The sequence below is a fragment of the Micropterus salmoides genome, unplaced genomic scaffold (assembly GCF_014851395.1).
Source record: "Micropterus salmoides isolate LMB-PRFRI ecotype aquatic unplaced genomic scaffold, ASM1485139v1 Ms_hic_scaffold_5, whole genome shotgun sequence".
Classification (NCBI taxonomy): Eukaryota; Metazoa; Chordata; class Actinopteri; order Centrarchiformes; family Centrarchidae; genus Micropterus; species Micropterus salmoides.
The window spans coordinates 19,618,886-19,633,516 of record NW_024044237.1 but is presented as its reverse complement, the minus strand read 5'-3'; the positions used below and the strand labels follow the sequence as shown (position 1 = coordinate 19,633,516).

At 39.5% G+C, this 14,631-nt stretch overlaps 2 protein-coding genes across 2 annotated transcripts; both read right to left on the bottom strand.

Annotated features, from left to right (window-relative positions):
* Window positions 1-4,035: 4,035 nt before the first annotated feature.
* Window positions 4,036-7,831, bottom strand: clp1 (cleavage factor polyribonucleotide kinase subunit 1). Its single transcript, XM_038699683.1, is given in 7 exon segments — window positions 4,036-4,775; window positions 4,778-5,054; window positions 5,185-5,322; window positions 5,773-5,892; window positions 6,000-6,107; window positions 6,264-6,538; window positions 7,674-7,831. Coding segments are annotated over 6 exon segments (1,323 nt in total). The 5' UTR covers window positions 6,537-6,538; window positions 7,674-7,831; the 3' UTR covers window positions 4,036-4,368.
* Window positions 7,832-8,191: 360 nt separating this feature from the next.
* Window positions 8,192-13,091, bottom strand: selenoh (selenoprotein H). Its single transcript, XM_038699684.1, has 5 exons — window positions 13,022-13,091; window positions 12,507-12,633; window positions 10,712-10,854; window positions 9,760-9,879; window positions 8,192-8,436 (listed from the first exon to the last, which is right to left on the bottom strand). The coding sequence occupies exons 1-4, from the start codon at window positions 13,080-13,082 to the stop codon at window positions 9,773-9,775; spliced, it is 438 nt and encodes a 145-aa protein (XP_038555612.1). The 5' UTR covers window positions 13,083-13,091; the 3' UTR covers window positions 8,192-8,436; window positions 9,760-9,772.
* Between the last annotated feature and the right edge of the window lie 1,540 nt (window positions 13,092-14,631).

The following is a 14,631-nucleotide window of genomic DNA, read 5'->3' as shown; positions in this document are numbered from 1 at the left end:
TGCCATTCAATTGACTATTAGTTCAACTTTGATCGATCACACGTTGAAATAGACCAAGCGTTAAACAGGCCATGGCAGTGCTCGGATCCAGTCAACTACAACAGTAAACCTCATTTGGACACGCTGTTTTAAACTAATAATAGACGCTACGATGTTTTAGTTTGATGTAATAAGGGCCGGTGTAGTAAAGCGAGATTTAAACGCGACCCATACTTAGATATCAGTTAGCTCTTACCTAGCCTCAAAGTTTTTTTGCGACACTGCTCAGTCCTTTACCACAGCTAAAAGAGTTAGCCAACGTCACCTGGCTAGTATAGACGCTTTACACTCGCGGAGTAGCTTTCGTTAACGGCTGACAAGATAACTGTAGCTACGTTCAGCTAAACAGCCACCACGACGAACAGGTAAAACAAGCGGGACATGCCTGATATCGAAAATGCGAGCTGTCTTGCCTGTAGGGTGTGGGTCGTAACCGTCCTCCTTGAGTTAGCCGCTAGCAAACTAGTTAGCTCGCTTGCTAGGCCGACTTCGGAATCCCGGAACTATTCCGTCGTCCCTCAGGTGGGATGAACAACCAATCAGAGACCGAGGAGGTGCGGTCTCAGGAAAAACAGCTCAACACCCTGCATGAGCATGTAGCATTGATTATTATTATCAGGAAAAAAGATTGTTGTAACTCTCATACACTTTTACTACCAAATAAAGTTAAAGGACTACATCTTAAAGTAATAAATAAATATTATCCTTGCAAATCGCAACACATTTAAGGCGAGACACCACAAACAGGCTTTTTTCTCAACTTTACTCATATCAAAATTAAACTCTTCAAGAAAAATGTACACATAAATAGAAGCTTTAATTATTTTTTTTATTAGAAAATATATTTTCTTATTAAATGTGCACTGATTTGCATATCAAATCCATTTTCCAGCACACTCTTTTTTTTCATGGATTCATTCAAAAATACTAGTCATATGTGTGACAGACCCCCCGACCTCTTTCTGAATCTACGAGCGTTGAGCTCCAGGCTGTTCTGGCCGCACCAGGACATCAGATGGTCGATCTCCCACCTGTAGGCGGACTCTTCCCCACCAGAGATGAGCCCAATGACAGTGGTGTCTTCCGCAAACTTCAGGAGCTTGACAGACTGGTGACTGGTGGTGCAGCTGTTGGTGTACAGGGAGAAGAGCAGAGGGGAAAGAACGCAGCCTTGAGGGGAACCGGTGCTGATGGTCCTGGAATCAGAGAAATGTTTTCCCATCTTCACGTGCTGCTTCCTGTCCATCAGGAAGTCTGTGATCCACCTGCAGGTGGAGTCTGGCACGTTCAGCTAGGAGAGCTTGTTCTGCAGCAGGGCTGGGATTGATGGTGTTTGAAATCCACAAACAGGATCCTGCTGTAGGTTCCTGGGGAGTCCAGGTGCTGGAGGATGTAGTGAAGGGCCATGTTAACTGCATCATCTACAGACCTGTTGGTTCTGTAGGCAAACTGCAGGGGGTCCAGGGGTTTGTGGTAGATTTAAGGTGGGACAACACAAGGCGCTAAAAGACCTCATAACCACCGAGGTCAGGGCGACGGGTCTGTAGTCGTTGAGTCCCATGGTCCTTGGTTTCTTGGGGACAGGGATGATGGTGGAGGCTTTGAAGCAGGCTGGCACATGGCATGACTCCAGTGAGGTGTTTAACACCGGAGACAGCTGATCTGCACAGTAAAGGTTGAATAGGGAGACAGAGTCCGGCCCTGTCGTTGTGTACAGGAAACATGTCATTTTGAGAACATGGCAGTTAAGAATTAACATAGAAACACACTTAGTTTACATTAACACATCTCTTATAGATATAGGATATATGAACTAACCAACACTGTGTTCTAGAAAACAAACTTTCAAATTAAATATGATTCAATATGTACAATTTTAAAAAGACCGGTTGAACTTTTACATGGAAAATGCTAAAAAAGATTAAAATTTACACAATCTGCGGTTGATGGATTTGGTATAAAATAGACAAATTATAATGTTTATATGTATATTATTCAAGATTGTTTTGTGCATTTTATGAAAGTATGGTAAAAATAGTTGCAAAGTAACTTGAAATCTCAAAATTGACAGATTGAAGCAAAATCATCATTTTGGACAGTGGTGTCTTACCTTAAAGATAACATTTCATCAACTTGCACATTTTGCAACATTGAGGAAGGGCATGTCCACTTATTTCATAAATGTCCCTACTAACCTCTGGAGAGAAGTCTCTCTACTCAAGGAACTAAAACAACCAGGTGTCTTGGTTTTAGGTTGTAATACTGGAAACTCTTTAACAGATGATTCCGTTAAAAAATATGTTCCTTCTTGGAAAGTTCCACAAAAAGTCAACAATAATTAGTCTGGAGTCTTTGCTTTTTTTCTTGTGAAATCCTGCATAATTTTACATGTAATCATTTGGCAGATGCTTTTGTCCAAAGCTAATGAGATCATCCAAGCCACAGTAGATTCATGACACAAGTTTTCTGGTAGATTAAACCATCTGACAGTATTAGCAAAAAAACTCAGACATACTCAACTTATGACAATGGATTAAAAGCAGACGCTGCTTCATTTGAAGGGGTCATAAGTCAAAAGGGTTGGGAACTGCTGGTGTAAAAGTATGGCCGTCTCTAGGGTTTACTGATGTGATTCCCCCACCACAACCCAACCCCCCCAAAGACATTTTTGACAGGTAACCAAAAAAAAAACATTTTGGGAACTGGAATGCCATCACAATTTCATCTTTTTTTTTTTTTATTTGCTGAGTCAAAAATGTGTGATTTGTGTGCAACTGCAGAATATATATTTGAAAGCTTGTCAGTTCATATGTTCTTAAATACAAAGATCTGTAAAAAGGAGTATCAATCAGTAACAATGTTGATAGCTAATTAACCAAACTTCTTGTGCAAGTAGCTCCTCCATATATATTTTTGGTTAAAAAAAAAACATCCTTGATCGGAAAGCTCGATTACCCATAAATACAGAAAACATAACAATGTGGGCATACACATATGAAGGAGTTATTACATTTAATTATTCAGACTAAAAGTTGACATGAAATAAAATTCTTCTTTTCTACTTTCTTTCAGGAGACCTGCACAGAAACACTTTAAAATATCCAGATACTGAAATGGACAGACTGCATTAGCATGTAATACTACTGTTATTAATGTAACATTATTTATCATTTCTTACAAAAAAACTGAAAAACAATACTAACGTGCTGTGGCATTAGGAAGGACTTTTCTTTGTGAAGTTTTCACCCCAGATCCCAGATGGTCAACTCAAATTCTCCACAACAGTCCCACCTACAACAAAACCACATCCTGCTGATTAAAGCCAGTGTTTAGAGCAATAGTGTAGAAAATAAAGGGTAAAGAAAACACACTAAATATACAAACCAGGACATAAATTCATTATGCAATATTTGTCTGGGGATCACACAGTATACACTTTTTGAATTTGACATATTTTTACTGTATGTTAATAAGTTGTGTCCAACTTAAATTGTTGTTCACATTGCTCTCGTAACATTTAGAGACGTTATCTACATCTTGAGTGTGTCTGTGAGTGCCTGTCAAATTCTGGATGAACTCTGTATGAGCTGGCAGGTGTTTACAGGATAAACAGCAGATGAGCTGTCATTGTTGTGCTCCTAAACAGTTACTGCCATACTGGTCAGTTAGGATATGGCCTACAGTTTAGTGCCCCACTTATGTCCAAACACACATGGTGGACACTACAGGATGAATACTTTACAGACACATTCATAATGAGTTTGCAATGGTGGATGAGGCTTGGTAAAAATATTTTTTGGGTTTCTTCAGTGGTGAAAGCTCAGGAATTTTAAGAGTTTTTTAAGGTTTGAACAAGTTGTAATTAAGTACAGACACACCCATTTTAATAACCAGCCCATTACGTATTGGGCATATGCAAATAAATGTGAACTAATATGCAGGATAGGAAAATATTCTGACCAGGCAAATTAATATTATTAAACACAAAACACAGAATGTTTTACATTAAACATTTATTACTCAAGAGAAAAAACAATGTTTATGAAATAGATTATCAAGAAAATAATTCCTGCACTGATAAAACATCCTTTGCCAAAACATTGCCTAAAGATATGTACATGTGGTCTATAAAATGGGGTATCATTTACAGTAGCCACCAACTTTAGAACTTAAATTGTTTTCTCTTTTGCCCTGTGTAGTCTTTGTGAAGCAAGTCGACTAGGAAACACAATCTAGCTCCTCTGGGACAAAATCCCCCTCAACAGAACTCTGTCCCTAATATGATCCCCACTTCTTTCACAACTGAGTCCTATTCCCTGAAGAGTTACTTCATTTCATGTCCATGAAGCGGATGTCCATGATAAGCAGAGTGTGTCTGGGCAGTGGTCTGGGTGCTGGGGACAGCACTTTCATCACCTGTGTTTGCGTGTCCACATAAGTCACCACGATAAAGCCACACACAGGGCTCTCCACTATACCCTTTCTTGCTCCTTCCTCACCATCTTCAGCACTGCTCACACTCAGCACATGATATGTGAGGTCTCTCCCTGGTGTCACAGGCACCAGCTTTAGCTGGGTGTCATCCTGAGACATTCCCAGTGGCAAGCACGAGTCTGGGATGGATGGTGCCCCAATTTTGTAGATGCGGACATCTGAGAAACGCACTTCAAAGGAAAAAGGGTAGAACGATACTCCACGGAAGCCATAAAAGTACTCACGGATCTTCTCATCCGTGTATCCCGCCGGCACTCTTTGGAACGCTCCACTACCCCCCCAGACTTGGGTAGGAGCACAACCCGCACAAAGTGAGGAAGGTCTCGTTTGAGTTCATTGTAGAGCCTCTCATGGTCCAGCACCAGCACAACATCCACCTCAAAGGCAGAGGCACAGTGGACCAGAGCCTGGTATCCAGAGCCCTTCACCCAGCCGCAGGTGTTGATGATACAGCCTCCCACACTGGCCTTCCTGTTCACCTCACAGCGCTGGGAAAACACCTCGGCCAGGCGTGACGTCAACTACACGTTATGAGAAAAGAACAGATTTATGTGGGCAGATACAAACAATGACAACGCAGACTAAATTTGTACTTTGGCAGTGGGCTTATACCATTATGTTATAAAATGTCCAAAATCTTGCTTTTCTTACCTTATTGTAAAGTTTGATGTTGGTCCCTGGGGTAGTAGAGCCAAAGTGGTAGACCAAAGGAGCCTGGACTGAAAAACCCTCCTCCACGTCTGCCGGGCGCTCAATGCACAGTGCCGACACAGTCCCAGGTACAGACACCTGAAGAGCAGAATGTACTTTAGACTTAGTATTGATAGGATTTGAGATTTCACTAGTGAACTCGGGTAGTTCAAAAAAACAACAACTGTGAGAGCGTTGGTTGATTATGAAGGGAGCACTCGTAATTTCCATGATTGAATGGATGAACAAATTGCCATTTGTCATTAAAACAGTGCACTAAAAAACTCCAAATATTTGTTTTCCAGAAATTACTGTACATGTAAATTAACATAACCAGCTACATGGGCATGCTTTACTCCTAAATCTGAAACATCTGTTTTGACCAAGAGGCGAGGCATCATAACTGATCTATTATGTAGATGCTGTAGTTTCGCTTTGCATGAATTCCAGATGTGTGACATGAGGCAAAAAATAAAATCTACCTGTGATAATCCTCTAATTTCAGACCTCTGGGTGAATGTTTATTATGATAACTCCAATTCATCTTACCCCACTCTGTCCAACATCCAGTTCCACCAGTGTTGGCCTCCGGCCCACCCTTACAGCATAGCTTAATAGCAGCCGGCACACTGTTGACTTCCCCACATCTGTAGGTCCAACCACCATCACCTGAGGGATGATTCATTATTCATTGTCAATGCAAAACACATTTACTGGGATCTGACAAGTTTGCCTATAAGGCCCCCTGAAAACAGTAGTTCTTTATTCAAACCTACCCTCGGCCCCCTCTCATTGTCCCGCTCTGCTTGTTTTCTCATCTGTTCCAGGGCAGCGTGTGTGTTCAGGTAGAGCAACATAGGAGTATCCTTGGACACATAGGCCACCTGTGGTAGAGAGATGCTGGTTATTTGAGCCTCACAAAGCCACACATGTAAATGTGACACCAAACCCCATTAATGAGCTGAATCACAAGTATGCTGAAATAAACACACGCATGAAAACATTCACACATGTGCATAGACCCTCTTCCAGGTGCTCACCTCTGGCTTTCCATAAAGATTCACACTGCAGCCTTGCCAGGTGAAAACTGCAATTTTGGAGCCTGGTCCAAATGTGTACTTCTTGTTGCGGTTCAGCTCAGAACCAAACACCTCAGCCATTCCTGTAAGGAGCTCCAGCTCAACTTGCTCTGCTGCCTCCCCTGCCTCCACCTCAAACCGAAGCTCAGTCTCCTTCTCCAGGTCAAACCTGGTGCTCACCTTCCCAGGTACTGGAGCATCTTCACTTGTCTTTTCCACACCCTCAGTAGCCATGTCTGACAAGAAAAGGTCTGTCATAAATACCTAGCATATTGAAAAGAAAAAGTTTCATGCAAATACATTACTTCAACACAATACAATTTGTCACAACGTCTCTAACAGCTGCCATACTTTGAGGGCAGGTTATTTTCATTTTGTATTAATACATGTCTTTATGAGTAATCACTGACTCTGTAAAATGTTGAGAATATCAACAAATGTTTATCAAAAGCTGAGCCACAATGCTTATAGAATATCAAAATGGCAAGCATAGTGTAGTTAATGCAGTCACATAAATAAACAATTAATTTACTACATTCACTTAAGAAAGATAAAATAGTACCTGAGAGGATTAAGAGAGTGTAGCCCCAGTTTGTAATGTAAATTTGTGCACATTCCATGTTATTATTTTTTTGTATTAGTATTATTTTGTCATGTGTACCAATGTAAGCACCTATACATAAAAAGGGAAAATTCCTCGTATGTGAAAATTTACCTGGCAATAAACCTCATTCTGATTTATGTCTCTCGCTAATAATGTTACATCTGAGGTACAATCTGGGGCTATAAAGAGAGATTGTTAACATTTTTAACCGATCAGATTACTTATTTTTTCAAGGTGGCGTTTGAATGTTTTATTAAAAAATTTATGATTTTACTTAAAAGATACCCACAAAGCCCACCAAAAACAACCCAAGTATTGAATGAAAGTAGTATGCCATCGGTACCTCAAGTCCGCAGTAAGTTAGTTGAATACTAAACTTTCTATCTTACTGAGGGTTCTCACGTTTAGCTGAAAACGCTGCTCGTTTGTACGCCATAGCCAAGCCTTGAGCTGCCTATTCTAAGACATTGTACTCTGGATGTACAATCCAGAGTCAAATTACTCGTGTGTACACATACCTGGAAAATAAAGCTGATTCTGAGTCTGACATTTAACATGTTTACTAATGGATGAGCACACTCAATTTTGCCATCGGCTATTTGCAGGCTAACCAGCTAGCAGTTAGCACGCCGTAGCTAACTCAGCCTAATTTCAGCAGTAAACGCGGAATGAAAGCCTACAAACATCCTGAATGTCAATAATCTACTCACTCCCATTGAGTCAGGTGAACGTATACGAGTTGGTTATTTTTAATTAATTGTACTTACGGGATAATTTCAAGCCTTATTGTAGAATTAAGTTATGCTCTCAACTCAACAGGAATCGCTGCTGGGGCTGGTCGCGTGGTGATGACGTCACGACCGTAGCAGCCAATCATTTCTTCCACTTGCTTCAGATGGTGTATACCATAGACTGTATGGTGGAAGCCCTAACCCTATACGGTCTATGGTGAAAACAATATTTCAAGGTTAGGAAATACATTTTAAGTCAGGAAAGACCTTTTTTTAATACGATCAGTTACTACAAATACTTATTACAGCTTGAGTCGTTAAATGTCATTGAACAAATCAAATGTGGATAAACTATGTTTTATATAGTTGAGATATGTAGTAACTTAAATGTATTGAGTTTTCAGAATACATTCATGTTTTTTTCAACCCAATCCAGTACAGCAAACAATCTCTTAAGGAGGTTGTTGATCAAAATAATTCCTGAAACTACGGAAATACCTTCCCACATACGAATAATGACTGCTTAGCTAGAGTAAAAACAACACAAACCTACATTCATATAATAAGTGACTCACTTTATTTACCAAAAACAGACATAAAAGCACAATAAACCATTGAGAACACAGCAGGACTGTGCATCTGAGAAATGTACTGGTTCGGAGACGCTCCACTAGGTGTCACCATGTATCCAGAAGATGTGAGCTGTTGGAGCTTGGCTCATCGGAGGAGGGACTGAGAACATCCCATTGATCACTCCTCGTCATTCTGCTTCCGAGGACCACATCTCCTGAACTCTTGGCTGCATGTAAGACAAAATAATATTCTGTTAAACTCTAAAATATAAATATTTCTACCACACCACAGGTACGAGCCCTCCTCACCCCATCTACCGATGAGGCTGTCAGTCTCAACCAATAGCAGTACAGACACTTCTTCATGTACTGGGGTAAAGTAGTTCTGCCTAATCTGAATAAATTGAGTTACACATGGTTTATTAAAACCTGATTCCACACATGCAGAAATTAGCATGTAAGCAAACTGTGGGATTATTTCATTTTCAGACCTGCTAATTTCATGTTATACAGGGGTCTACACTTAGCCTGCTACTGAAAGGAATCTGTTAGCTATGGTCTAATGGCTGAAAGTTGATGCTGTGTCAAAGTCTCTACCAACAAGCAATTAATTTCTCCCCTAGGCGGGTGACTCATAAAATGCTAAGACATGAAAGGAAATCCAAGTTTAGGCTATGACACTTAGCTCTGGGGGGAAAATATATACAGAATATGCAGACAGGGGACAAATTAAAAGGAAAACCCTGGATCAGTGAGAAACATCAAATGCAGACGCTTCTCAGCACCAGACGTCACCGAATGGTGTGACGAGTATGAAAATGACGTAAATAAGATGCTACAGTCTTTGCAGTCGCCACATCTCAACTCAGGTACACACCTATGGAAGATTTTGGTTCAACATGTCACAATAATGCTCTCCACAACCATCCCCAGAAGACCAAATGATATAATATAAACTTTCATCTTCAAATCTAATTAGCCATGTCTGTGACTGTCCTTTCGTTATGTCTGTTTGTTTTTCTTTCTATCTGCTGTACTCAGGTTTCTCTTGATCTCACTGAGATTACCAGATTAAATAAAGGTTTAATCTATAAATGAGGAATGGTGTTCATCGCTCCAATAGAGAACCACAGAATTGGAAAGGAGCATTGAAGCTAATGGTTTTCCTTTTAATTTGTCAGTATATCCAGACAAATATTAACCAGCATCAACTGCTTGCAAAGTATCTTAAGAGATTCTGGTAAAAACAACTAATGTGCAAATACATGTGTATTAGTCTAGGTTTTATGATAAAAGGGTACAACATTAAACAAACAAATGTTTAAATACAGTTTGGGGGAAAATCCTCCTAAAAACCTAATTAATTCTTGTCCACAAACATTTTAACTCCTTTTACCTCCAGTACAAAATAATGTACCGAGTTCTCAAGTTTCACTTCACAGTTGAATGAAATTAATTATTTAGTTTGACCGTGCAATCCTTGGTTCATTTTGTATCTAGTGTTTTCCGTGTTATATATTATTCTGTCTGACAGCTTTGAAATGACAAACCTTCACTGAGTGTCTACTCTGCCTTCAGAGCCTCCTGTAGGGCAGCAACCACGTCATCGGGTTGAGGAAACTTCAGCTTACGAGGCGGACCCTTCTTTATTCCAGTCCACAGAGATGTTTCTTTAGGGATGAGAAGAGAACAGTGTCGTTTGTAAGAACAATATAGAAGATAAGCAATACTACTCAGGTGTTACAACGATCTCTAGAGGATTAGAGTAAAATCAAAATGTTTTCAAGACGATTTAAGATGTGTTAGCTTTGATGTTCAAAAACAAAGTGAACAGCAACTGGTGTACTAACTTCTTAACATTAGCACAAACACAGGGGACACATTATGCCCAATAACACAGGGTTTGTGCAAACTGTATTATATCTGTGAGCTAAAGTCCTGATAAACACAGCCTCCTGCTGACTGTTTGAGCAGGCTTTAATGACAAGACAGATTAGTCGAAGTAAAAGTTTTGGCAAGATTTTCCTTTCTTCACTTCCTTAGTTAACACCTCAGATCCACAGCTGATGTGAAATCTTTTCTATAGAAATTGTGTGGTGTGGCTTTACTGAATGATTGGGGAAAATGTGTTTAGTTTAATTCTGATTAATTCTCTGGAGGATTCACAGGCCTTGCTACAAACCTTATAGGAACTGTGAAGATGAAAAACACAATGATGATTCGCTGGAGCACGGCCTGTGATTATTCTGAGTAACTGGGGCATTATTTCAGAGAAGACGTGTTGCTTAGAGATATTTTTCAGTGCTATGAACACCAAATGAAATTCCATTCACCACCACCATCTTGGAAGTGAATACATCATAACCTCAGCAAGTAAAAACAAATAAGTGCATAGCAAAACAGTTTTTTGGGGGAACTGAACCTTTAATAGGCGCTACAAATGGGTAAAAGTCCAAAATCTGAGATAAAGACGCTCGACAATGGAGTTTTTGCCCCCCTCACCTTTGTCATCATTCAGCAGAGTGATCTCAAAGCTGTTCCTGCGGGGTTTCTCAGGGTTGAAGACCACAGTCAGATCAGGGTGGGCAGCCAGAAGGGCAGATTTCACCTCCTCAGCATTACGCCCATACACTCGTCAGCTCTTACTGCCAGAAATAACAGATCAATAATCAGGAGGACATCTGTGCAGGCTACTGATGTTATCCATGAGGAGCGTGGCTGAATCTGACAAAGCAACTACATAAATTTATCTACGTAAATCAAATACTGTCATACAAGTACAACTTTGTGGTACTACCATTTTATGTGATTCCCAACCATTTATGTCCAACATACCTGCATAGCCCTGTGAGATTGGCTTAAGTACCCCTATATTATACCCCTTCGACAGATGGGATGGCTTTTGGTCAAGTTTGTATTCCTGCTACCACTTGAGGTGACAGAAGCTGGACGTTTCGACCACTTGTATGTTACTTTTAGCGATCTAACTTTTACTTTAGCTTGCTGACTAGTTTTCATGTACTCTCACTCACAGGTTGGTGGAAAATTGAGACGTGTCGGCTTATCATAGCTGGAAGTTTATTGTGACAACAAATCACTTAAGTTCAACAAAAGAAAATAAAACCCAAACAAAAGAAAGACCTACTTTACATCATCAAGATTTGACATACAAAATACACCATCTTATAAATATAATGCTTGATGATAATGGTTAAAGTGAGTTGCGAAGTGGAAGGAGCTCTTTCTAGCGCCCCTGGTTTGAGAAGTAAAAGTCCCATTAATTTTCCCCACAGACGATGTTAAGAGACTTACAATTGGAGTTCTCTCTGCCGGTTAAATAATCAGTACAAAACATTACACAACATTAGTATAAAAACAACTGCGTTGGAAAATATCTTCTTTGATAAAAAGTAGAAGCCTGAAGAAAACGTTCAAGGAAGAAGTCAACTACAACTCCCAAGGTGCCTTTCGGCAAGAACCCACCAATCATCACGTGCAACACTAACTGCAGGTAGAAGCTAAAAATTGTGCAATTTTGTGGTCAACTTTGGTTGAACACATCAACTATGGTGCCCCATTATGTAAACAAATGTAACATCGAAGCATTTTGCGATTTCTTATAAACAACGCTTAAATAATTTAAACTGGTGGTCCTGACGTAAACTTATATGGTTTTTACATTATCCGGGAGAGTCCTGTGCTAGTAAGTTTGGCAAAATTGAGGATAGTGTTGGAAGAAGCAACAGAAATGGGAATATATAATGGCGAAAAAACATTTCCAGACCCAGCAGACCCTCCCACTTCACAACACCACCTCAACCATCTAACAGGACACCTCTCTTAACCGGATGTTTATGCATTAATCAGTATCATGTTAATACTAAATTCAGTAATAGTAGTGAAAGAGGAAATTCTAAGTAATACTTTTGTTTTTTTACATTTTAGTCATTTCTGAACATTTTTTATGTATTACTTCATTACTTTACTGCACATTTGATAGGCTTCTACACTCTGTTCTTAAATCTCTTTTAAAACCCACCTCTTTAGTTTGGCCTGAAGTTGATAAGTTTGATCTATTGATTTTATTGACTAATGGTTATTGCTTTTTTTGCCTCATATGAGCCATGTATTTCATGTCCATTTATTTTTCTGTACAGCACTTTGTCTGTTTTAGTTGTTTTAAAACTGCTCTATAAATACATTTTGATGATTGGGTGATACTTTCAGATGTGATTAACTGCTGAATGAAAGTATAAGTACTTATTGTACTACAGGCTGATTTCAATAAGTTACTCACCAGTGTTCAATGACCACCCTTTGGCCTTGCTGGCACTTCTCCCCCTCTCCCTTGTCCTTATTCTCCTTCTGGGAGGCTTTCTCCTCATCAGCCTGAACCTCTGCTTTGCGCTTCGTCCCTCGACGACCTGAACACACGTGATGTTACATGTTTGTTTTCATAACACAGATTAGCTTCCTGATACAATAAAGACTGTTGTAGAAGATAGCACTTAATAAGGCAGTGAGTCTGCTTAGCCGACATAATGTTAACCACACTCACATTGTGTAGTCAGAAACTGCCTGATGTAACGTTACATCTTTCATCATTAATAAAAGTTTGGATACTACTTTGCTCCACTGTTTGCCATTTGGCTAGCTGATGTTAACTCTATGGCAGCCTGAAAGTCTAACCAAACTCTGTAGTCGTGGTATAGCACACTATACCTGTATATTAACTACACAAGATACATCACATTAATATTGCTACATAACGCAGTTGTATTTGTAGTGAGCATGTAGCCACAACACACCCACCTGCTTTAGACGCCATTGCTCTTACAAAACGTTCGCGCGCATGTGGAGTCGACTGTACCATATTTGGTTGAAGGGGGTTTCAGAATGACGGAAGAAACCATTATACAGAGGGTCATAACAAAATTCCGGGTTTTCTTACTGGTACTTTGACAAATATATAGGTATATATTACGCGTAGCAACACACGTATTCATTTTAAACTGTTTGCTAAAAAATAGGCTGTATTCATCATATGTACACCAAAGGATTTTGTTTATAAAGTCCGTTGGCTTATTTTACCTTGCCACCATTTGTAAAACCCCATTTGCTAAATCGTTATTAAATAGTTCATCACAAAGATCCCAAATCAGAATATATTTTAATGACCAGGCATGTGTATAAACATACAACGAATTTGGCTCCTGTCTTACATTGCTCTCAATACATTCACAGAACAAACATAAACAAACAGGACAACAAGCTCAACAACAAAACAGATACAAACTACCATGTAGGCCTACATATACAGTAAATATAACATACATAAAGAACATAAAAACAACAAAGTTTGTAGACAGCAAGACAATAGTGTAATGGAGCAGAGAGTAAAGGATTTTAAAAGTTTTAATAATAAATACATTTTGTGCATGTGTTTTTATGTTCATGAACAGCATGTGTAGATATATTTTGAGTAATGATATATATGTATAAAAATAATCTGAATTACAACAATAAAAAATAAATAGTTTACAGTATGATTTTATTTTATTTTTTTCTCTTGAACAAGGACACTAATCAAAATCTAATTCACCCAAAGCATTGATGACAACTTCACTACTACTGAATGAATGCGACAAAGGAGCTTAATACAGAGACCACCTATGGACTTTCTTGTAGTATCACAATTGATTTGACAATGACAGAAATTACTGCATGTAATGTAAAACATTTTCAACAAGTAAACCTCTTTTGATGCACAGATGGAGGGTCCGGACCTCTGACAGAATCATGGGAGTCAGACTTTTTTTGGTCTCACATTTGCGTCATCCACCTAGGAAAAACCTAGATACACTTTGAGATTGTTTCCCCCTTCTGGTTATTCCAACTGAAGTATAATGCAAACAGTGGGACAGATGAATTGGTCCCAAGGGTTGTGCTCCCATATCCTCTAATTCTTTGCATAATCTCCAAATGTAGATCTAGCTGAGACATGACTAGAAGACAGCATCCAAAACAAACAAGAGGAAAGTGAGAGAAAACCCTGAAGAGCAACAGGCGGATGTGTGAATTCTCCAAAGCCGAGAGCAAATATGGTTTTACCGGAATAGCAATACCAAATCTTGTGTCTTCCACAGTGGATGTGGCAGTCACATTTTTGGACTCTCAAGCAAATTGTCTGAAGTACGTCACAAGTTGCGTCTCTGCCAACAAACCTATACAACCTCCCAGAGCGAGGCGGTGTGACTGACTCACAGTGGCTCGTCTAATCACTGTTCTTTTGTTCTCTTGTTAACAACAAACTCAAGGCCCACACTTGAACAATTTAACTCTGCCTTTACCATGTGATCAAATCTTTCCCTCTTTCTGAAATACACCAGACAAAAAGGCACATCAGATATCTGCTGTCTTTG